At 38.9% G+C, this 24,990-nt stretch overlaps 1 protein-coding gene and 1 long non-coding RNA gene across 12 annotated transcripts in view; one reads left to right on the top strand and one right to left on the bottom strand.

Annotated features, from left to right (window-relative positions):
* Positions 1-531: 531 nt before the first annotated feature.
* LOC119513236 (probable helicase with zinc finger domain) lies at positions 532-13,985 on the bottom strand. 6 transcript variants are annotated; one of them, XR_005212577.1, is made up of 5 exons: positions 12,788-13,985; positions 12,628-12,669; positions 8,562-8,642; positions 4,455-4,580; positions 532-969 (listed from the first exon to the last, which is right to left on the bottom strand). XR_005212577.1 is itself a non-coding variant. In XM_037808243.1 (2 exons), exons 1-2 carry the CDS (start codon positions 8,266-8,268, stop codon positions 698-700), a joined length of 561 nt encoding a protein of 186 aa, XP_037664171.1. In that variant the 5' UTR covers positions 8,269-8,489; the 3' UTR covers positions 532-697. The 6 variants fall into 6 exon arrangements, 1 of the variants encoding a protein (XP_037664171.1); XR_005212578.1 differs by lacking the exons at positions 4,455-4,580; positions 8,562-8,642 and adding an exon at positions 10,769-10,903 and having other exon boundaries at positions 12,614-12,669; XR_005212581.1 differs by lacking the exon at positions 4,455-4,580.
* The window catches only part of LOC119513238, a 25,246-nt gene continuing 13,780 nt past the window's right edge, over positions 13,525-24,990 (top strand). For 2 of the 6 annotated variants that reach the window (XR_005212583.1, XR_005212587.1), the window contains exons 1-3: positions 13,526-14,010; positions 15,968-16,163; positions 17,983-18,159. This is a non-coding gene — a long non-coding RNA (uncharacterized LOC119513238). Of the gene's footprint in view, positions 14,011-14,468; positions 15,064-15,967; positions 16,164-17,982; positions 18,160-24,990 lie in introns of those variants that run through there. The other 4 variants (XR_005212584.1, XR_005212585.1, XR_005212582.1 and 1 more) reach the window with 4 other exon arrangements.

Here is a 24,990-nt window from a genome sequence, read left to right as displayed (position 1 = left end):
TACAGAAATCCATATGCGTCTATATAAGAGAATATTTATACTTATGTTTCCGACAGCACTACCTGTTTTAGCAAAACAGTATAAATAAATAACTGTCCATCTAGATGATGCAATATGGCTTATTTGTACAATGAAACACCATACACACAGATAAAAGGAATGAACTGGATGTAAGAAAACAAAAAACATAAACTATAAACTGCCATAAAGGTATTTTATTACTATCAAACAATTTTCCTGAAGATCTAGATTGTTTTGTTCCTAAAGTTTTAAGTTTTTGTTCTTAAAATCTTAAAATTTGCTTTTCAAAATATGTGGTCTCTTTCAGTTTTTATACATTTATTCAGACAAAATTCATTAAGGGATTGCTATGATTGAAAGCTCCCTTTGAGGGCAGAGACCATATATTTACATTCCCAGCACACGACACAGAGCTTGTCACCTAGTAGATGCTTAGCAACGCATCTACAAGTAAGGGCTTGTGGAAGTGAACTCAACACTAGGGATACCAAGATGAGAAGGACACATTTCTTACCGTAAGAAGCTCATACTTTATTTAAAGATAGAATACAGCTATTGAATAACAACCATTTTACTACCAAAGTTCACTTGGGCTTTCCTCAATTTTAAAAATTAAAAATACCATCCATAGAAGAGATAAAAAAATATAAGCATTGGGAAGTGTTTCTAAAGTAACTTACTTGCTGACTTCTTTATACTGGGCTATCTCCTCAATATAAAGAAGGTCATGCAACCGTGACTGATAGTTGGTCTTGGTCAATGATTTGTCTAAAACGGACTGGGTAAATAGCTGGTCAGCAGAGAGAGGAATTTGGTATCTGATAAGAAGGCTCTTCTCCAAATCTGTAGTTTCATTAGGCTCAAAATCTATAATAGTCTTAGAAGAAGAATCCCAACGCTTAGCTGTGGTTACTACCTGTTGTCTTGCATGCATCAGGTATTCAAGATCTAAACGGAAACAAAAAATACATTTATAAGAAAGTACAAATTAAAATTCTCGAATGATACATTACACATTTTGATATAAAAGTTTTACATACTAGAGCTAAAATTCTTAAAAACAACACAAAACCCATTCAACACAATATTTTTTTCCCACACAGAAATATTTCTGTCTTGTTTAACAAAATAATATAAACAGGAATTCATGTAAACACATTTTAAAAAATTAGGCTAGGTCGTACAAGTAATAGTTATTAACATTTTAAAAATACAGAATAACATTCAGAGGTGAACCCTTCAGTTAAGAGAAAACTGAACTGCAGAAAGAAGATATGCTAAACTCCTCATAAGGCAAATCTATCAGGTGTTAATCACTTTTCTCCTACTACTACCAATAATTAACTTGCTCTATTATAGAAAAGATGACTACAAAACTGCAGAAGATTCAATCTTTTTTGGGTGTGGTAAAAAGCACAGTGGAACTATGTGAAAGTCAACTTACTACAAACAAAATTCTTTATAAAATATTCATGTTAAACATTGTAGTTCCACATTAAAATGTAATACGATGTGCCATTCAATGCACTTTCAGAAAAATCCAGGTTAGCCTCAAATTATACTGTAAGTAGGGTGCAATGTCAAAATGAATGACTGTTCTAGTTCTGACATCTGTGAAAAAAAAAATGTAGAATCTTTCTAGCCCCATGTGAAATCCCATGAAACACAAACTCTGAGCACCAGACATGCTCACTCTGTCTACACTTCATATTACTTTTCTATTGGGTGGAACAGATATATATCTATAAAAGCAGAGGTTAAGCAAAAGAAAGAAAAGTTGCTTGACTAATTCATTAGGTCAAGATCTAGGTGTAATATAAATTAGAAAGATGATTTGACAATTCAAGTTAAAATTTTAGGAAGAAACAATAAAAAGTTTAGATTAAGATCCATTCATCTCCAAACTACAAAGACAAATTATCCTATACTATCTTTGAAATAAGACTCTAATGCATAATTGCCATGTCTTGTTTAATGACAATTTTTGCTACATTTGTTATATGCACATTAATAAATGTTATTCATCCGCCAAAAAAACATTTCTCAATAGTAGCAATGAAAACAAAAACCAAAAATGTAAAGGCTTCTAATTTCTAGAAGCCTTTGGTCCTTGAAAAGGCACCTTTGTATGCCAGTTTTATTGTTTGGCAAATGACAACAAAAATACAACAAAAATCATCAAGATATAAAGATGATTTGCTCATTAGAAATTCGTATTTTTTAAATACTCTGGATGAGATGATGATGATGATGGTCTGTTTTTGCAATAGCCTTACAAGCAAAAGTCTCCTAAAGTAAACTACATTTTCTTCCTAAATCACTTTAAAATTGGGTCTGGCCTGCTCATTCTTTAGAACACAGTTAAAAAAATATTTCAATTAGACAAATGCCAATACTTCTAAAACAGATTATACCATCACTAAAGATTAGATGCTAATTATTATCAAAATAGCAAGGATGTACATAATTTTCTTCCTTAATTTAAAAGTCAAAAGAAAAACCACACTGATACAGTGACAAGCCAAATAATTAGCCCTTAAAAAATAAATTTTAAAAACTCTACATAATATTGGAGAATCTATTTAATATATACACAGTTCCTTGTTCCTACCCTGATTTTATGGAACTTGTAAAAGTGTCTCCAGTGATCCCAAAGGGCAACACAGTTTCAAAACTGTGGCCAGTGGCTACTAACGACATAATCTGCAGAAACCACTTCTCCTTCCCTCCTTCATCTGAACTAGAGTCAAACTTCTGCCTCCATTACTGACACTTGTAAGAAGAAATTTATTAAAGCTATTTAATTACCCACTTAACTTACAGTACATAAAGGTAATTAGGTCTTGAGCATTCCTCCCTAAATAGAGAAGGAAGGTAAAGGCAGAACCCATGTGGGGATACTGGACGTGACTGCTGCTGGGGCTCACTGCATCCCCGCCTATGGCACATGCATACCTGCTAAATCTAAACTAGACACATGCATCACTCAGGACAGCCTGAGCGGGCTCATCCTTGGTATGCACTTTTCTTCAACCTAAATTAGGCTAAATGAAAAATACTCTGAAAAGATGAAAAGTGAATAGGTTAGGATCAATATTCACAAAACCATTTGGGGAGAGTTTACCACTGAACGTATATACTAACTTCTATAATACTAAATGTCAATGCAAACTTGACAGAAATAATAAACCTACGGAACTTGCTACCCTGAGACATGGTAGGCAGAAACTATATATAGATTTTAGGGAAATTCATAAGACAGAAGGAGTCAAAGGTAATTTGAATATATTTAATCTTTTGACAATAACCTAAAAGAAGGATTGCTGCTGTCAAAAATAGAATTCAGTGTTGGAATGACTGGTCTGGCACCTTTCCCAACATCCTCTGCCCTTCTGATTACTGAAAATAGCAGTGCTCTCTTTCAGCCATATAGTTACTATTTTAAAAAAGGATCCAAAGGGTCGGTTTATTTTGTCTTGAGGTTTGTCTTTAGGAACTTAACAGCAAGACATTCAATGATACAAATTTAAAAAAAAATATGTAGTGCAAGCTTGGAAAATATCTTTAACAGGATCTGGATAATGAATAAAAGAAAGTAAGGCCAAAAAAAAAAAAAAAAATCTAGTGTTCTAAGCGCCCCGCACAGGGGCTGACAGGCAAGAAGCATGCAATAAATGTGTGCTAAATATGGAATGCATTTAAAACAGCTATATTTATCTAAGACATAAAGGGAATGAGATGAAATGCCTTCCAGTTCCATGTTCTTCCTCAGAAAATATTTTAGTCTGTAGCTTTACAAGTCCTGACTGCCCACATTAATAAGAAAATAAAATCCAAGGGTAATCCCAAACTACCATTTCAGCTAGCAATTTCAACATCCTTCCTTTCACCAGGCCTGCAACACAAAAACAAGATGAATATCTTTTAGCTTACCCATGTTGTCTGTCCCTATCTTCCAACCCTTAAAGAGGCAAATAAAAAGCTAAAACAGCAGAATTATAGCATGAGAACCTCATACTTTTTACATACTTCTATTTAGTGTTATATTTATATTTTATTGACAAACAGTATTTTTAAAATCTATTTTTCTATTACTTTTCTGATCACATAAATATAAATATAATAAACATATATATCTAAACTGTTCTTAATTTACTGACAACATTGGGAGTTTGGGGGTAATTTTTTTAGACCATACTAAATTTTAATGTTAACGTGAACACACTCTGCTAGACCTAAAGTAGAGTAATACATAATGTCAAGTTTTCAGATTTAAATATAAGAATTAATTTTCAACATGCAGCTTCTAGATTATTTAAAGCAGAATTCCAAACTAATTATCCAATCCTGCCAAGCAAAATTTTCCCATTAATCAGAGTTCTGGTATAAAATGTATAATGCAGTTTGCTTCCTAAGCAAGGGAAAAAACTCACTAGCTTCTTTCCTGTGAAGATGTCTTTTGCCACACATTTTTGAGAGGCACATCTTTAATCCAAAAATTTTTTTTTACATATAGTGTCTTTTTCTGAACGTGAATCTCACCCGCCAAGGAAAAAACACTGAAAAAAAGGCAAAGTTAAAAGTTATACATTATTTCCTGAACAGTTTGCAGGACTGCCATAGAACAATCAGAAAGAAAGAAAAAATTAATTTATGGCTTACAAACAGAAAAGGTTTGGATGCTTTAACTATCATGACTATAATGTAAGAAAAACAACTGTGGGGTTTTTTCCCCAATTCAAAATTTAATTAATTAAAGTAAGTAGGATTTTTAAAGTTCAATACTTAACAACTGAATAAGAGAACTACATGTCTGCTATGTAATTTGGTTTTAAGTTTCAAAGTGAGAAATGCACTAATATACCTAAAAAAGTTTTCCACGATCAAATAAGTTTGGCAAATGCTGAGAGCCTTTAATTATTAAGATGTACTATGAATCTCTAAGAGGAAAACAATACATACAACATTTCAAAATCTATTTTACATGGAACTTTTTCCCACGTAATAACTATTAATTTTGGTGGAACACAGTTTAGGAAACACTGAGCTAACAGATATTCCAGAATGGTCCAAATTTATAATTCCATGGAACAGAAATATATTATGTTCCCAGAATTAACTTAAGGACAAAAAAACTGCTTAAGCCCTGTTCCTCTTACATGCCTAAGTTGTCCCACTCTACAATTTGTCCACTATTCTGTCCACATAGAATGAACTCTTCTCTCTTTTTTCATCTCTCCATCACTATCCCATTGGCCTATTATGTTGAAATTTTTGTCATCTGTTAAGCCCAACTGAAATGTTATCTTTACTGTCTAATGACACCTATAACTAGACTTAATAATTCTCTCCTTTGAAATCCCAGATAATTTTCTTTGTACTTTTCATAAGACTTACCTTACTCTCTCTTCTAAGTCATACACCCTTAGATTGAAGACAAGAACTATGCCTTTCTCACCCTTGAGTCCTCTATGGACTAACACAGGACTGTACCCAGGAGGCACTGAATAAATGTTAACTGAATTGTGTCCAGTACACATGTACAGATTGTGGAATTTTCTAATTAGTCCCTCACTTCCCTTCTTCTTCTTAGAAGACTAATGACTGAAAACTACCAAGGAATCAAAAGCACATATTCATGGTTTGTTCTGACATCTCCCTACTTCCCTATCTTTTTCCTTCTTTCTCCAAAAGATCAGGAACACACCACCATTCTCCCTTTCCCAAAGTCAATTAAATCCACTGATCTTTTAGAATTCTCCTTCATTCTTTTGTAAATATTAACTTCAATCCTCATTCACATGTAAATATTCATGTTAACCCTCTTTCAGATCTCTGCCCAGTTATTGTGGGTGAACAAAACAAAACAAAAACAAAAATCTTCCTCTCTCTTTCTACTTTCTTCATTCTGTTTGTCAGCTAGAAATTATCCTAATCATAGCTAATGATAAAAAATAATAGCTACAATTTACTAAATGCTACTATGAGCCAGATACTATAGGAGGCTTATTTCTAGTTCTCACAATAACCCTCTAAGACAAATATTACTATCCACATTTTACAGATGTTTCCACACAAAGCTCAGAAACTTAAGTACTTTGCCCAGGCTCACACAGGTAATAAATAGAAAATCAGGATTCAAAGCCCAATTCTCTGTGACTCCACAGTTTGTCCACCACTCTTTTTCTCTAGCTAGAAAAGTAGCACATATCTGAGGCAAAAGTAGTCAAAGCACCTCAATCTTCTCATGCCCATGGAAGTGCCTTGAAGTCTTCATCACCACATTATCATCTATATTTTAACAGCATTCTTTTACTTTTTATTGCAGATATTTAACATTTTATATTATTAATTAAATAGGCTGTTATTAACTAGTATGGATTTTTAACACTTACAAGCTTACTTCCACGGGAAAATAAGTCATGGAGTTACAAACCAAAAATCTAAAAGCAAATTTTTAAACACAACCCACATATAAGCTAACATTCTTTTACAGTTATACTTGAAAGTAGGTCTCTATGATTTAAATCTCCCTGTAACTTAAAAAGGGTACTAGGGGTAGGCCATCCACACCATATGTGGGCCAAATCCAGCTCAGTGCCTATTTCTGTAAAGTATTATCAGAATACAGCCACACCTATTCATTTACAGAGGGCCAGAGGCTGCCTTCCTGCTACAATACAGATCAGAGTAGTTGCAACAAAGACGGTTTGGTCCACAAAGTTTAAAATACTTACTGCCGGGCCCTTCCTTCACAGAAGAAAATTTCTAGCTCCTATAGTAGTAGATATAAACCAAATACTCTCTTTTTATCTTGTCAACTATCCTATCTATTCAGCTATGTAAATTACTTTATACTCATTCCAAAGAATACTGAGATGACGAAATACATATAATAGGATAAAAACAGGTAAAAGGAATCAAAGTAAGTGGAAAATTCAGGTTAAATGAAGTCTAGAGAATATTAGCATATATGCAAGGAGGTATTGCCTAGCTGTGAAACCTGGACACAAATACTGCTTTAGCCTTACTAGCAGCTGAAGTGAAAAAAAAAAGACAGAATCAGTTCCACCTTTTTACTATGTCCAGAAAATAAAATCCTAGAATTTACTCATGAAAAAATCTTCTAGGTTTTTATAAATGGGACACCGTGGTACAAAGTAAAAAATATTCTCCACAACATGGTTAGTTGTAGTCAATACAATAGAGCAAGTTTCCTACAGCTCTGCTGTATGAAGTTTCATTAAATAAATGTTTGTTAAATAAAATAAAACACCTGTAAATGAAACTAAGAGCCAGAGAAATGCAGGCTAACATGCCCTTTCCTTGTCCTGTTGAATCTTGGCATAAAATTTAGGTATAGTCAGTAAAATGACAATACATGAAGTAATTCATCATCTTTTGTAGATGCTTACATGTTGAAACCAGGTACCTCTTTCCAAGAGAATGGAGCAGGTCCTAATAAGGAATCCTGGTCTGGTGAATGCACAAAACTGACCTATGAAGGCCTGTATATAGGACTTTTCCTTCAGAGATAATATATCTACATCAGCAAGGTTAATATGGACAGTCAGAGGGACATGGAAATAGACATAGTGGTTGTATTCACAATTACCATCAAAATGATTTTCTACCAAAACTAACACTGAAAGGTTTTACTGTGCTAAAATCACCTTATTTTAAAAATGAAGTTAGTAGACCAAAGCAGACCTAAATGTATTCACACAAGTTTGGGGACTCTCAAAGCAAGCTTTGCTGATGATTGTGAAAAGAGAACAGAGTACAGTGTGAACCCATTCTAAGCCTATTACACAGTAAATGAATCAATTAATTTGGGATTTTTTTCCCTTATTCCCTTCTTATCCATGGAATGTCTAGGGGCCAATACATATCTTTTAATGTTGTTATTAAAGTGCCTTTTAATACATCATATCAGGGGGAAAAATTCTAAATATTACCTTCTGTAGAAGCTTCATCAATCATTACTCTTTGCATAAGTACTGGCTCCAATCCAAAGTTGAAAACTATGGTTTGGTGAAAAGTTCCAAATATTTCTGTGTTAAATGCTATCCCAACTTTATACACGTAATGATCTAATCCATTTTGGAACATCTTTCCTCCTATCCATTCTTGACAGTTTTCTGGGACTTCTTGTGATACCTGGGTAGTACTATCTCCAGCAGATATTGCAATGATACTAAAATGAGGACGATGAGCATCATAAAGCAATGCTACACGATACAGCATTCTTACAGGCTACAAGGAAGTTAAAATAATTCACTGAGTACAAAGGGGGTGAAAATACAATTGTAATTGGGCTCTTCAATGAAAATATTTTCCATAAGGAAATTTTACTTTCTCATCCATGCTTCTAAGATATGTTAAAAATGTAAATTTTCCTCATATATCATTTAAAGAAAAAAAGCAAATGGTTAAAAATATATCAGGAGGAGACACTAAGATGGCGGCTAGGTGAGACAGGGCAAAAAAACACCTCCATGAAAAACACTAGATAAAAACCAGAAAGTGACCCAGAATACCGGTTACAGTGATGCGCCAGCTGGACGAGGTCTGCTAGTATCACAGAGGCCGTATACTTGGTGAAACCGGGAGTCTGCATTCTGAAATGAGTGAGTAAGCTGGCTGGAAGACCCGCAGCCACACAGCGGTGAGCAGAAGCCAGGGCTTGGCGTTTGGAGACCGACTGGCTCTTTTTAAAAAAAAAAAAAAAAAGGGAAAAACCCAGGAGCGGCTGCAGTTGCGGGAGCTCTCTATAATTTCTGAAAGAGAGAAAAGGAAGCTTTTAAATACATAGTAGAAAATACCACTCACTCATGTATCTGTTCTGAGGCATTTGTATCCAATATTCACAGCATATGGTCTTTTAGTCCATAGCATTTTAATAAAATGTAGCATAACCAGCACTGGACCAAGAGTCCAGAGATAAGAGTTTGGTTTAATGTTGCTACTACTTAGCTGTGTGACCTTGGTCATGTCACTTAACTTTTCCAGGCCTAAATTTCCTCATCTGGAAAATAAGAGTTAGGCTAGATAGAGACAGTAGACATACTGCAACTCCAAGAGTGCAGCCTTTCCAGACAGAACACTATCTACACTACTTAGTAGCCTTGTGGTGCTAGATTAGTTTATATTTAAACTTAAATTTCCTCCTTTGCAAAAAGGAAGTAAGAACTATCTTGTGAGTTGATATGAGAATCAAAGAAGATGATAATGAGTTATGAAAAGCCTAAATACACTACACAGCTTATCATAAAATTTAATAGATGATAACATTACCACCATGACCTCCCAGCCCAAAGATTACATGAATTGAAGTCACAAATATTTTCTTAAAAGATCAACAAATCAAAACTTTACCAACCTGATAATGGAATTAACTGTTTAAGTGTTTCCCAAACAAATCAATTACAGTTATCTTAAACTGACAGTAGTTCAAGATTAGCAATATTATTAACATCACAGGAAATAACAGCGAAATAAAAGGATGCACATCATTTAAGCTCTAGTTCAATGTACATGCCTTCCCAAACCTCCCACTCTCTACTTTCACTACTGCCAGTACACCAGACCTAAAAACTAACGGATACCCAACTGTTGACTGTGGTCACTGCTGGGGAACAGGACTAGAGATGGAGGAAGAAGCACAGAGGGTTTGTTGTTTGCTTTTTGTTTGTTTTTGCTTTTTTACTTTACACACTTATGTATGGCTCAAATTGTTTACCATAAGCATGCATCAGTTCTGAATAAAAATAAACAGATTCTTAAAAACTACATTAATTACATATATTGCCTATTGACAGGAAGCTCGCCACACAGGAATATTTTCACCACAACAAGGAGAATTTCTACAGAAAAAAGTATTCAGATGTGCCAAGAACACCAAAAATATGGCACAGAAATTAAAAAAATCACAAATATTCACACTTCAGAATGGTTGTGTCAAAAAACATTCCATGCATTATATAAAGAAGTTGATGATGAATCAGGTTCTTTTCTGTTCAAAAGCTGGATGAATATATATACTCTGACTTTATCAGAAAATTTCCTGCTTATATTTGGAGAAACTGACCCAGTATAATTTACAGGAGTAACACATGAATGAATGTTTGAATGTTTACTATTATGTTGAAAAACTTTCAACTTACTTCAGACAATTTACAATTTAAAAAAAATTATTACATATATTAAAAAAATACTTCATGTTACATCTATAACATTCTTTTAAAATGAGGACTGTTAATGCTGTTAAATTCAATATTACTCAAAGGTATCACCCTAACCTGACTAGAGGTGACAGAACACTGTTTTATGCTACTTCTAGCTAATGTTACAGAAGTAATATGATTACACCCATCAATTTAAATGAATTGCAAACTGGTACAGCTACACTCTCCACACATATCATACTTCTCTTCTAGAAACTATTTCAAATCACTTAGAAATCAATACATTTGCATGTACATTTACTTAAAAGTTTTTATTAAAATAAACAATCATTAACAATTTTCTTATAACTTTTTAAGTAGTGCTACTGTCAAAAAACTTGGCTCAAAACTTTCTATATATTTGAAATGACAGGCAAAGGATATTATTTCTTGTGCTGGGCCTGCATTTGGATCTTAAATGTAGTCCAACAGACAATTATAAACTAATCTGCATTCAATATTAATGCCAAGCCTATATTTTAAGAGTACAAAAATGCATTTATAAGATCTGGTGTACTTACTTGTAGGTCTCTGTGAAATATTCTTAGCCATTCATGAAAACGCTGTTTATTTTTACATTAGACAAGACCCTTTGCAAATAGGGATGCTTTCTCCTGTTGTTTTGGCATCTCTCCCTCCCCTCTCCAGTGAACAGTCTATAAATGTTGACAGACATTTTTAAACACTGTAGACTGACTATTAATGGTATGAGAATATGAAACTACTTGCTACAGAATTACAAAAATCAAGTTTACCAACTGACAGAAATCTACTGACTCCCCAAAACTACAGCCTCACCTAAAAATAGTGTCCCTAGCTTGGTGGCCAAAGGACAGACTAAAAAAGTTGTGTCTTTATTCATTTTAAAGACACAGACTTCTACTTAGCCACAACCTTTCAAATTACAGCAGACTTTGTGTAACAAGTTGTTTGGTAGCCAACTACTAACCTCACTTTAAAGTGAATTCTGATGTTGCACCTGGTCTACATGTGTGAAAATTGTGGAAAATGTCTGGCATGCTTCAGACCAAACAACACTGGCCACACGAGATTACCTACTTCTAAATATTCCACTTGAGACTACAAATGAACACTTCCATAAACAAGAAACAGATCAGAAGTTCCTGACCACAAAATAATCCGTAATTTTAAGACAAAAGGTTCAAATTGGGAGGCCTAAGGCATGAACATGCCTCCACCTACAAACAAGAAAAAAAATGTTAATTAAAAAATCTATACTGGCCCTGCCAAAAATAAAAATAGAAATTATATTGAACACACACTGGCACTGGTGAGTTTCAAACACAAGCAAATGTGGTGTGTACACTTACAAAACTATCTTGGTTTATGTCTACCTTCCTTATCCAAGTTGTGTGTGTGTGTGTGTGTGTGTGGTTTTTTTTTTTTTAAGGCAAAATGTCAAATTGAAAGCCTAAATCAAAAATAAATAAATAGAGCACAGCTTATTCTTCCTAAACAGATCATGTGATAGATAAGAAAATTCTGACAGGATTTCAAAATCCAGAGCCTGCCCAGATGTGTTGCAGAAAAAAGAAACCTGCAATAATCAATCAATCCAAAATAACTTACACTTTTTTAAATAAACCATAGTAAAATATTCTGTAAATTAGAAGACTGTTTGTGAAAAATGTAAAATTAGACAATTTTTCTCAGTCTCCCAGCACAGAATACTAACTATTCACTAATACTGCATCAATAATGTCCTTCAAATCTAAAACACTACGTTAGTTTAAATAAAAGCAACACGCTGAATTCCTCAAAGTATTTACACACACGTGTGAGTAGAAAATAATGACCAGTCATATCCCTAATAAGCTAAACAGTCCTCAACAGTATCATTTTTATTTAAAAATTATTATGAAGGAGACAAGTACTATCCCATTTGTCAGAAAATAAAAGCAAGAGTGACTGACTTGCCTGAAATAATTCCCACAAACTATGGATATACAAAATCCATACTCACAATCATTAACACTCAATGTAAAGTTATGGACACCAAAACACAGATAAAAAACATTCAATTAAGGTCACACTAGGAAATTTTATAAAGGCAAATTATAATTACCCTGTCGAAGATACTTATCAAGGATGGCTACAAACAACGGTTGCTCTCATAAGCTCCACTATGTTTGAGTATGTTGGAGACACTGAAAAGTTTGGCACCCATTAGAATGCACATTTTTCCCTTCCAAATTTAACTCTGCCCAAACACTCATTTGACTGAATGATATGTATGGAAAATAAAGATGGCCCCATCAAATTATCTATAGTTTCAGTCTTACTCACATAAGTTGATTAAAATAAAGAAAGAAAAAAAAGTAAATCATTTTTAATTGCAGTCTCACCTTACACATCTCACCAGTACTGTAGTTCATTAGTGATCAGTTGCTTCATCCAATTCCTGAGGCAAATAAAAAAGTAAAACGTGTCTATACAACACCAGAAACAGACATTATCAGTAGCAAACATTTTATCAGCCTGAAATGAAATGGCATCTAAATTTCAAATGAAAAAATTACCAGAATGGTACAGTGCGCAGCTTTGCAAATGAATCTGTTTCTTTTACTTTAAAAACATTTCCTTTCAGTGAGATAAAATAGATCATAAAATGTTCTTAAGATCAAAAACATGAAGATAAAAAATCATCTTCTTTAGCACTGACTGACCTTACTTTCAAAAAAAGAGAGGGACAGAGAAGAAGAAAAAGAAAACTATTAATAGGAATTTAAGTGAGCAAAATTAAGAACAAACTGGCCAGGACACACACCACCACCAACCCCCTTCAGGAATCCACTGTCTCTGGGGTTGTACTTATTAAAGACTTGCCTGAAAAGTGTAATTTGTGAGGAGGAGTAAGGAACGAAAATTTTAAGTTACGAACAAAACCCGAGGATTCCAATCCGAAGAACATGAAGACCCTGGCTTTAGAATCCTTTAGGATCCTCAGCAAAGGTTCAAATAATTTGGGGAGAGGGTGAGGAAGAGGAATCAAAGTTCCCTGGATAGGTCTGCAGTCTCGAAGCCCTTGAAAAGGGGACTCGTGAAGGAATCTCCTGGAAGGGCTAGTCTGTTTTTATTTTTGTTGCTGTGCCGTGGGCCATCGAGAATTTCCGAGGAGGGGGCGGGGAAAGGAGGGAAAGAAAGTGAATCTCAAGCAAACAGCCCTCAGCAGAGGAGGAAGGGGGCGCGCCCCTGACCCACTTTTCGCGACGCCCACCCTCCGGCCCCCGCCCCACCCCACCCCGGAGGAAGTCCGAGCCCAGAGGCGGGGAACCCAGCGGGGCGTGGGAGGCCCGCACGCTCCCCACCCCCAGCCCGGACCCGGACGAGGGGAGCGTGCTGGGAGGCTCGAGTCCCCCCTCCGGAGTGGCCCGAGCCGGGAAAACCTCCCGCGGGCTCCCCGCCCGGGTCTGCAAAACTCCCTCCTCGCCCCGCGCCGAGGGCGCCGCGGCCCCCAGCCGAGGGGAAGGGGACCGAGGAGGGGAAGAAGCTGTAAACAGCCCCAGCGTCCGGGCCTCGCCTCGAAGAGCCCCGCTTCCCAGGCCCCGCTGCGGGCCGCCCCGGCCCCCGGCCCGCCCCGGAGCCGCCCTTCCCTGGGTCAGGGAGAACCGGAGGGGGCTCAGGTCCCCCGTGGGAGGGCTCTAGCAGCTTGCGGAGCGGTCCCAGCAGCAGAGGAGAGGGAAGTCAGGACTTTCTACGCCATCTTGGATCCACTTGTCAACGTCCCCACAAAGCATTATGGGTAAGAAAGAGCCTTTGAAGTGCGTTTAATCAGCCCGAGGTTTCCCTGCAGCTGGCAGCGCAGAGCTACTCACTGATTTATTTATGCGCATTTATGTGGATGTGATTACTTTATATACTCGGTGCACGGCGGCGGGCTCCTGCCGCCAGGCTTCTCCGCTCCTGGGCACCGGAGGTCAGCGAGCCCCGAGGACTCCAGGGCCGGGCGGTCGGTGTTGGGAGCTCCGGCCCCTGCAGACCTGCCGGTTCTTTTACTCCCGCAACCCTGAGGCAGAAAGGTGCCTCCGTCCTGGCAAGCCGCTCCAGGGCCTTCGGCTTCGGGAACTGGGCGGGCACCCTGTCCCCTGGTCAACCAGCGTCAGAGCACGTTTAAAAATGCAAGGGAGAAAAAATGTGTGTATATATATATATATATATGTTAAATGCAACGCCCCCCACCTCCACTTATTCCCCCTCCTGCAGTGTCCTCCCCTCCGCCAGTAACGTGATCAGCGACCCTCTAGGGGTACCCCTCCCCTAGGAATGTGACTTGGGGCTCAGCCGGTTCCACCCTTATACAGTCCGGAGTTTGGACTGTGACTCCCCGAGGCAGGTAATTCAGGGGCTCAGGCACGGCGCAGAGGCGCACCAGGGCTCGGTGCAGGTCCTGGGCCGGGAGACCGTGCTCCCGCAGGGGTCCACCTGCCCTGCCCAGGTGGGGCTGCGAACTCAGGTGGCGGGGCGGGAGAGGACTGCAGGCGCCGCCTCCCACCCCAGGGGTGTGGAGGCGCCGAGTCCCCCAGCTGCGACTGTGTGAGGTGAAGGTAGAGGGCGCCGAGACGCCGGCCGGGCACTCCAAGACCCCGCAGTCCACCCTCCGCCACCAAGCCATCTGCTCCGCCGGCGGACCCTTTGCAGGGGAGCCGAGCTCTCTCCTGGCTACTCCCTGCCCGCTGTTGGATGCGTCCTGCGGGAGGAGCCCTCACCCCTGGCCGGGCGCAGTCTCCCCTCTGCCCCGCGGAGCCCGGACATCAGTCCCCTCTCGCCCCTGGGCTCTGCTTTGCAGACTTTGGCGGTAGGTTCTGGTTGCTTTCTTTTTAAACCAAGTTTTTACAAGGAGGTGTCAGAGAAGGAAAAGAAAAAAAACAATGCAAAACAACCCTCCAGGCATCAATGCTTGCGAAACTATTCGCTATGAAATGCTGTTGAATGGCTCTGAAATTAGAAGACTGCACAGGCAGAGGCTTTAAAACTGCCTTTCGATGCCTGGTGAGGGCCTGGGGCCTGGGTCTACCCAAGGGTTTTGCGCTCCTGGGGACACACTAAGAGAAGCCTCTCTAGAGGAACCTGGGAAGTTGCAGCCACGAGTCCTGCCCCCGGGCTGCTGAAAGCTCCACCAGGCTATTGTCCCGCCAGGGGAGAAAAGTGAGGTGTGGACTCATTAGGGATTGGCCTGGGGTCACCCGAGCGGGAGGGAGCGAGGCAGTGAGTCATTCCCCGGCGGTCGGGAACGCGAGAACCGGCGAGCCAGCCGGGGAGGGACCTCCCCTGAGTCACCCGCTCCAGTGAGCTCCGAATGAGTTGGGAAACCCGAGCTTGGAGCCAGGTTCTCCGATGTCCCTGCTGCGGCAGCCTCACGGGGCCGTGGGGCAGTGCCCCTCCGCAGACCCTCTGCCGCCTGCTGGAAAATGGAAAGCCTCTCACGTCTAAAGAAGGTTGCAAAGCCTCTTCTCCCGTTTAGTCTCCTTTTCGAGTTCTAGGTCAGCACTTAGCCACCTAGTATGCACTGATTTAATGGTTGCTTCCTGTTCACATGGAGATTTTAGGTGTGTGTTCTGAGTTTCCTATAATTTAACTTTAAATAAGCTGAGGACAACGACTGTGCCTTCCAGGCATGTTTATTTGGTAGCCTTTTTTTTCTTTTCTTTTCTTTACTTTCTTTTTTTTTTTTTTTTTTTTTTTTTTTTTGCCTTCTACAGACCTTGACCCAGAGAAGTGCTCAATTTATGTGATTGCCTGACCTCGTCACCGACTGCAGGGTGCATCCTGGTCCATCCTTGTCCAAGACACCAGCTGTCTCCTGAGCCAGGATAGCTTCCTAACTCTTCTCTCAGCCTCTACTCTGCCCCCCTACAGTCCATTCTCCAGCTGCCAACTCCCCGACTTTTCTGAAATGTAAATCAAATCACCTGACTCGGCTTAAACCCCACCAAAAGTTTTCCCATCACACTTAGAAATAATACCCAAATTTCCAACCATGGCCAAAGGTCCTATGGGAAGTGACCACTGCCTGGCTGTTTAACCTCATCTCTGCCACTCTCCATGGAAAGTGTCCTCCTTCACAGTGGGGACATCCCACAGGCCACCCCTGCCTTCTTTCTGCCTCCAAGCTTCTTTCCAGCCAGAACCTTCTTCCCCGAGCTCTTCTGAAAATCCTCACTTTTCATCTGTCAGCTCAAAGGACACCCATGAAGAGGCTTTTCATGAGCCCCTTAATCAGAGTAGCCTCACCGGCTACATCACTCTCAATTCCCTTACCCTGTTTTAGAAACTTAACTTGTGTATCTGTTTAATTTCTTATTATCTGCCCCGCCTCTTTTAGATGCAAGCTCCTTAAGGGCATAGGCCTTGTCTGGCTCATAATCCTCTGTGCCTAGACCAAGGCCTGGCATATCTGTAGATGCTCAGTCAATATCTGTCAATGAATGACCACACTTTTATCAGGGGGTAAGGGGAGTGGAAGGGAAGGCTGGAAAGCTGAAGTATGCATTGTGCTACCCAGGGCCCTGCCCCTCATCTCCTTGCCAAGCGGCCGGGACTACGCTCTGACCATGTCTAGGGGCAGGCAGAGAGGAACAGAGTTGGGAAACAACAGGCCCCTTGCCCACCCCTTAAATGACACTTCATTCTGATTCTGATTCTGAGGTGACAAACACATACCTTCAAATAATTCCCCAATCACTCCCACTTTCCTCCCTCATTTTCTTCTCCCCCTCACTGGCCATACTTTCTCAGTATTGACCTGATTGAAGAGCCCTAGAGCCCAGTCCTGGGGTTTCTCTTCTTCAACTACACCCCTTCCCCTCATCATCTCTTTCATCTCGAGCATTTAAATACCACTTTTGTCCCGAGGAGGTTCTCCCAGACCTCTAGCTCCAGTCCAGGGCTCTCTTCTGAGCTCCACACTCCCACAGCAGCTTCTTGGCATCTCCTCTTGAATTGCCCCTGAACTTCTCAAACTCAGCATATCCAGAAAAGAATTCCTGATCTCCCCCCTCCACAACTGTGCTCCACCACAGTCTTCCCTGGCTCAGAGATTGGCCCCTCCATCCTTAAAATTGCTCAGCCCTCAATCACTGGAGTCCCCTTTGACTCCAGTCTTTCTCTCAAATGCCACCTCCAATCCATCTGCAGATCCTACTCTGCTTTCAGAGTGTATCCAGAATCTGATTGTGTCTTACCACCTCCATCATTGCCACCTGGTCCAAAGTACTATTTTCTCCCTCCCTTTGCCCCCATCCAATCTATTCTCAACCCTGCTGCCACAATGTTCCTTATAAAATGCAAATCAGATCACATCACTCCTCAATGCCCAACCCTCTGGTTTCTACCCATCTCGTTCAGAGGAGAAACTAGAGTCTTACACAATCTGCCTCCCCAATGTCTCTCTTCCCTTTGCTCCGATTCAGCCATACTGGTCTCCTTTTCAAGGAGGCCTCGTAACTATTTCCTCTTTCAGTAACACTCTCTCCCCAAATATCTACATGGCTCACTCTTTCGTGTCCCTCAAGCCTTTGCTCACTCCAGTGAGACCTTCTCTTGCTGTTCTATTTAAAATTACAATATTCCTTCACACACACACACACACACACACACACACACACACACACACACTCCCTAATTCTTTCCCTGCTTTAATTTTCTAGCATTTAACACCTTCTAACATAAGTAATTTATTTATGTATTCATTTTATTGTCTCTCCCCATATGACAGTGTTGCCTTGCTAATTACCATGGACACATATTTGTTGCAAGAACTACATTTTTTAGCTGTCGCCTTGCAGCTACGTGGAGCCATGTGACTAATTTTTTTCCAACGGACTTGGAGGAAAATGTGACCCTGAAGCACATGAAAATCTGCCTGACTAAAAACACCTACACTGAATGTAAGGTGAGCAGACAAAAGACGTTTATTATGTTAATCCACTGAGAACTTGTGGTTTATTTGTTATAGCGTCTAGTGCCTTAATTACTACAACCCAGTAGAATGTAAGTTCAACGAAGGCAAGGCTTTATGTATGATTTGTTCACTCATGTATTTATCCTCAGTGCCAAGAACAGACCTTACCACATAGTAGGCACTTAATATTTATTGAGTGAATAAATGGTTGAATTCCCTTTTCCATGACAAACATTGAAAATAAGTGAATGGCTAACAAGAAAAGGACAACAGAAAAGGATTAATTTTTTTTTATTTTTTTACTGTTCAGTTTTTGTTAAAGAAGCAGAAACTGTGGTATTCTAGAGAATGATTGAGTACAGGGCTTTGATAAAAATAAAGAGAGTTCCTTACCTTAAGTTTTATTTTTCTCTTCTTTCATCATTTTCTTCTTTCCTTCCTCCCACTTCACCTCTTCCATCACTTTTCTCCCTGGTTCTCCTTCACTCTCCCCTTCTCCTTTTCCTTCTCCCCTTTACTTCATTGACTTTCTTCTCTTCTTCTCCCCCACTTTATCTAATAGGGTTCACTGCCTACTAATTTGATTTCCAAGTCATTTAAAACATAGTAGGAATAAAACATGGGTTAAAAAAATAAAGAAGTGTTAAACCATTGGGATCTTATATCCCACTTCTACTTTTAGACCCACCTCATTTTTACCTGAGGTGCAGAAAAGAAGCAATGGTGGAACAGATCATTCAGCCCAATCTCCCACTGAGGACAGCTGAGACAGTGCACAGTATATAAAAACATCTGTGTGAAAGCATTAGACGGTAAACAAGTGAAAAGCTACTAGGAGAAGACAAAGCAGGGAGGCCATCCTGGCATTTGGAGTCCTTTTACCCAGGAGGCATTTGCTTTTGTCCACTCCTTACCTACAGAGTAAGGACTGACAGGCATTGTCTATAAAGAGCCAGATAGTAAATATTTTAGGCTTCCAGGGCTACAGACAGTCTCTGTTGCATATTCTTGTTTGTTTGCAGTTGTCCAGCTTTTTCCTTTACAACCCCTTAAAAATTCAAAAACCATCCTTAGCATGAGATCCCAACAAAAACAAGTGGTTAGCAGAAGTTGGCCCATGGGCTATAGTTTGCTAACCCTTGATCTAGAGGGATAGTTATTGGATTGCAGTGGTATGATAAGGGAGGCAGTAAGATGGTTGGCCCAGACAGCAAGGAGTATATTATCACGGATGTTTAGAATTGCTATTGCATAATAAAAAGTAGGCCAGCTTTTACTCATTTTTATTATTGTTTGTAAATTCTCTGCAGACATATGCCCTTTATTGCCTGCCCCAGGGTGACCACTTTCAACTCCCCACTGCCCTCCATAAGTTTCCATAAGCCACTAGAAATAAGAGTGAACCAGAAGTTTCAGGTCATCACAGAGATTTTTCAAATCCTCTCAATTTCTAAAATTGGATTTAAATGACTGCTTTCAGTGCCCCAGGAGCCTAACAGAAGCAAACAAATCATCTGTAGAAGAAGATAATATCATCAAAGGTCTCTAGTTATTTCTACACAAAAATTAAAATAGCAGGCACATGAGAAAGTAAGACAACATGCAGGAAACCAGTAGAAACAATAGACAGCAGAAACTGATACCACAAAGGCCTCAGATACTGGAATTATCAGAAACACACTTTAAAATAACTGGAAAGTTTCAAAGACATAAAAGACAAGACTGATAATTTCAGCAAAGACGAAAAATATAATAAAGAAGAAACAAATGGAAATGCAAGAACTAAAAAAATATGATTAAAAATTCAGAATTAAATTATAGGGTATATTTAACAGCAATTTAGACCAAACTAGAGAGAAAAATTAGTGAGTAGTAAGCTATGGAAAAAGAAAATAGCCAAAATAAAGTATACAGAGATAAAAGGATGAAAATACAACAGAGAGGGTAAGAAGCATAAAGGATACTGTGAGAAGGTTTAACATATATTGCAATTGGAGCCCCAGAGTAGAGGAGAAAATGGAGCAGAAGCTAAATTCAAAGAGATTATAACTGAGGACTTTTAAAAACTGGCAAAAGACATCAACAAATCCATATGAAGGCCAATTTAAAAAAACCTAATCTATGTCCATATAGCAAACGGTTGGGGGTGTGGGGAACGAGATAGAGATTTTAAAGCAACCAGAGTGCCTTCAAAGACATGACAGCTAGATTGACAGCCAACTTCTCTACTGAGACAATAGACATCAGAAGACAATTGAATATTTTTAATGTTCAAAAATTCAGCCAACCTGGGGTTCTCGATTCACCAAAAGTATGCTTCAAGAATGAAGTTAAGACTGAAGACTCGGGCAAGATGGCGGCATAGAGAGGAGTGAAAGCTAAGTAGTCCCCCTGGAACAACTACAAAAAAACAGAAATAACTAGTAAATAATCCAGAATAACTGCGGGGGGACAAACGAGACCATCCACTCATCATACACCAACCTGAATTGGGAGGAATGCCTGAGAACACAGCATAAAATCTGTAAGTAAAACCTGCGGAACCAAGTCGTGAGACCCCCTCCCCCATAGCCCGAGCTGCAAAGCCTCATGGTGCCGGAGAGAAGCTCTCTCCCAGCAAGCGAATACAGCTCAGCTGAGCTCCAACTGGGGTTTTAAGTAGCGAGTGTGAACTGCTCACTACAGGTACACATCCCCAAAAAACAGACAGAGGCTTTGGGTGACAACTGACCTGGGAGAGCCGGAGGGTCGCCTTGGACTGGGTCTGAAGGGGACTATCTGTTTCTGTTTTGGCTCAATGGAGAAAGCCCCAGTCATTTTCAGTTTCCAGGGCTGTGACTCTGGGAAGGGTGGAGACACCACAAGCAGAGAGCGAGACCATTGAAATGCTAATGACCTCCACCTGACAGGTCTGTCTTCTCTAGGAGGAAAGGGGTGGGGCCCTTTCCATTCAGAACCAGACCCCCCAGAGCCTGGGGGAACACGGCCATACCTCCTCACACCAGTCAAGAATTATAGGCTAACAGGCGTCACCTGCTGGGCAGAAAAGGACAGTGACCCGAGGCATCAAAGGGTGGAGCAATTTTCTAAGACACACCCGCAGGGAAACCAGATACTGAATATTTCTTCCCTCTGGGACCTGAGCCTGTTCTGGTCTGGGAAAACCTGATTTGGATAACCAAGGAAACCATGCCTAGACAACAGAAAATTACAACCTACACGAAGAAAAACAAAGTTATGGCCCAGTCAAAGGAACAAACGTATACTTCAACTGGGATACAGGATTTAAACAACTAATGCTAAATCAATTCAAAAAATTTAGAGAAGATATTGCAAAAGAGATAGAGGCTGTAAAGGAAGCACTGGACATGTATACGGCAGAAATCAAAAGTTCAAAAAAACAACTAGTAGAATCTATGGAAATGAAAGGCACAACACAAGAGATGAAAGACACAATGGAAACATACAACAGCAGATCTCAAGAGGCAGAAGAAAACACTCAGGAACTGGAGAACAAAGCACCTGAAAGCCTACACGCAAAGGAGCAGATGGAGAAAAGAATGAAAAAATATGAGCAACGTCTCCGGGAACTCAAGGATGAAATGAAGTACAATAATGTACGTATCATTGGTGTCCCAGAAGGAGAAGAGAAGGGAAAGGGGGCAGAAGCAATAATAGAGGAAATAATTAATGAAAATTTCCCATCTCTTATGAAAGACATAAAATTACAGATCCAAGAAGCGCAGCGTACTCCAAACAGAAGAGATATGAAGAGGCCTACGCCAAGACACTTAATAATCAGATTATCAAATGTCAAAGACAGAGAGAATCCTGAAAGCAGCAAGAGAAAAGCAATCCATTACATACAAAGGAAGCTTAATAAGACTATGTGCGGATCTCTCAGCAGAAACCATGGAGGCAAGAAGGAAGTGGTGTGATATATTTAAGATACTGAAAGAGAAAAACTGCCAACCAAGAATCCTGTATCCAGCAAAGCTGTCCTTCAAATATGAGGGAGAGCCCAAAATATTTTCTGACAAACAGACAATGAGAGACTTTGTGAACGAGACACCTGCCCTACAGGAAATACTAAAGGGAGCACTACAGGGTGAAAGAAGACAGGAGTGCATGGTTCGGAACACAGTTTTGGGAGATGGTAGCACAACAATGTAAGTACACTGAACAAAGGTAACTATGAATACGGTTGAGAGAGGAAGATGGGGAGCATGTGAGACACCACAAGAAAGGAGGAAAGATAACAACTGGGACTGTGTAACTTGGTGAAATCTAGAGTATTCAACAATTGTGATAAAATGTACAAATATGTTCTTTTATGAGGAGAACAAGCAAATGTCAACCTTGCAAGGTGTTAAAAATGGGGAGGCATTGGGGGAGGGATGCAATCAGCATAAACTAGAGACTGTAACTAATAGAATCATTGTATTATGCTTCCTTTAATGTAACAAAGGTGATATACCAAGGTGAATGCAGATAAGAGGGGGGGATGGGGAGGCATGTTAGACACTTGACATTGGTGGTGTTGTCTGATTCTTTATTCTGCTTTGATTTAAGGTTATTTTTCCTTTTGCTGCTTCCTAGCTGTCATTTTTTTTTCCTCTTTCTTTTGCCTCTCTACCTTCTTTGACTCTCCCTCCTGCCTTGTGGAAGAAATGTAGATGCTCTTATATAGATAGTGGTGAAGGTGGTGAACACATAAATGTATGACCATGCAGAAAACCATCGATTATTTACTTGGGATGGAATGTATGGTGAGTGAACAAAACCATATTTAAAAAAAAATGGGTTGATGACAAAACCTCGAGGGCAATATACTGAGTGAAATAAGCCAGACACATTAGGACAATTATTGCAGGGTCTCACTGATAGGAACTAATTACAATATGTAAACTCATAGACATGAAATATAAGGTACCAAGATATAGGACGAGGCTTAAGAATGGGGAGTGGTTGCTTACTATGAGCAGAATGTTCAATTAGGATGAACTTAAATGTTTGGAAATGAACAGGGGTGTTGGTAGCAAGATGTGAGAATAACTAACAGTGCCGAATGGTGTGTGAATGAGGTGGAAAGGGGAAGCTCAGAGTCATATATGTCACCAGAAGGAAAGTTGGAGGTCAAAAGATGGAAATGTATAAAACTGAATCCTATGGTGGGCAATGTCCATGATCAACTGTACAAATACTAGAAATCACTTCATGAACCAGAACAAATGTATGACAATACAATTAGAAGTTAATAATAGAGGGGCATATAGGGAAGAACTATATACCTATTACAAACTATATACTACAGTTAGTAGTATTTCAACATTTTTTCGTAAACAGTAACAAATGTACTGTATCAATACTAGGAGTCAACAATTGAGGGGGGTTGGTTAGGGATAGGGGAGGATTAGAGTTTCCTTTTCTTTTTTTCTTTTTTCATCTTTCACTTTATTTCTTGTCTGGAGTAATGAAAAGTTTCTAAAAATTGAACAAAACTTAAGTGTGATGGATGCACAGCTGTATGAGGGTACCCAGGGGCAAGTGATTGTACACTTTGGATCTTTGGATAATTGTATGGTATCTGAACAATCTCAATAAAAATGAAAAAAAAAAGAATGAAGTTAAAAAATAACATTTTAAGACACATAAAACTAAGAAAATTTGTCACAGAAAATTCACAGTGAAGGAAATACAAAGGATGTTCTTCCAGGCACATGGAAAATGATCCTAAATAGAAAGAATGAAGAAAAACAAAAATGGTAAATATGTGGGTAAATATAAAGTTATATTGGTTAAAAAGAAACAATGATAATTACTTGTAGTATAAAAAATACATCAAGAATTAAACTCTATGACAGTAGGGTACATAAGCTGGAGAGATGATGATTAGTAGGGTAAAGTTTTCCAAGGTTATTACATTGTTCAGAAATAAGGTAAAAGTACCAATTAATATTAGATACGGATAAGGCTGAGGATGCATGTTGTAATATCCAGAGTATTCACTGAGAAAATTATAAAAGAATGAATAATGTTCAAGCTGGTAGAGGGGAGAAACTGAATAAAAGGAAGAAAATAATAAAAGTCCAAAAGAAGACCAGAAAAATGAGTAAAAAGATTATAAATTAGGGTAGGACTTAAATCCAATTATATAATTATATTGGTAATTACATTAAATGTGTTAATAAATTAACTAATTGCTTTAATTATAAGATAAAACTAACCATACTTTTGTTATCAAGAAATACACCTAAAACATAAGGATACATGAAAGTCAAAAGTAATTGTATAGAAAAAGACAAACATGCAAAAAAATGACCAAAAGAAAGCCTGATAGATAGATAGATAGATAGATAGATATAGATGCACACACACACATATTAATAGCAAAGTAGACTTTAGAGCAAAAAACATTACTAGCAATAAAAAGGGACAGTTTGTAATGAAAATACGTTCAATTCACCAAGAAGATAATAACAATTCTAAATTTGTATGTGCATGGTACATGTAGCATGAAAATGTGTAAAGTAAAAAAGTGACAGAATTACAAGGAGACAAATCTACAAGTATAGTGGGAGATATATATAACAGTAACTGTTAGAACAAACAGATGAAAAGCCAGTAAGAAATAGATTTAAACAACTGGATAAGCAAACTTTACCTAATGGACAAATATATAGGATACTGCACCCAACAACTGCAGATTACACATTTTTTTTTCAAGTGTACATGGAATGTTTATAAAAATGTTAGGCAGTACAGCAAGTCTCAACAAATTTCAAATGATCTAAATCATACAGAGTACATTCTCAGACAATG

Source organism: Choloepus didactylus, chromosome 18 (assembly GCF_015220235.1).
Source record: "Choloepus didactylus isolate mChoDid1 chromosome 18, mChoDid1.pri, whole genome shotgun sequence".
NCBI lineage: Eukaryota > Metazoa > Chordata > Mammalia > Pilosa > Megalonychidae > Choloepus > Choloepus didactylus.
The sequence above is the reverse complement of the archived record's forward strand: the minus strand, read 5'-3'. Positions and strand labels throughout refer to the sequence as shown.

Excerpts from the sequence above, each read along its gene's own strand:
- LOC119513236 (XM_037808243.1), bottom strand. The coding sequence starts at position 8,268 with ATGCTGTATCGTGTAGCATTGCTTTATGATGCTCATCGTCCTCATTTT. Across the intron at positions 970-7,979 it reads TGATGAAGCTTCTACAGAAG|ATCTTGAATACCTGATGCAT; the intron begins GTAATATTTAGA and ends GTTTCCGTTTAG.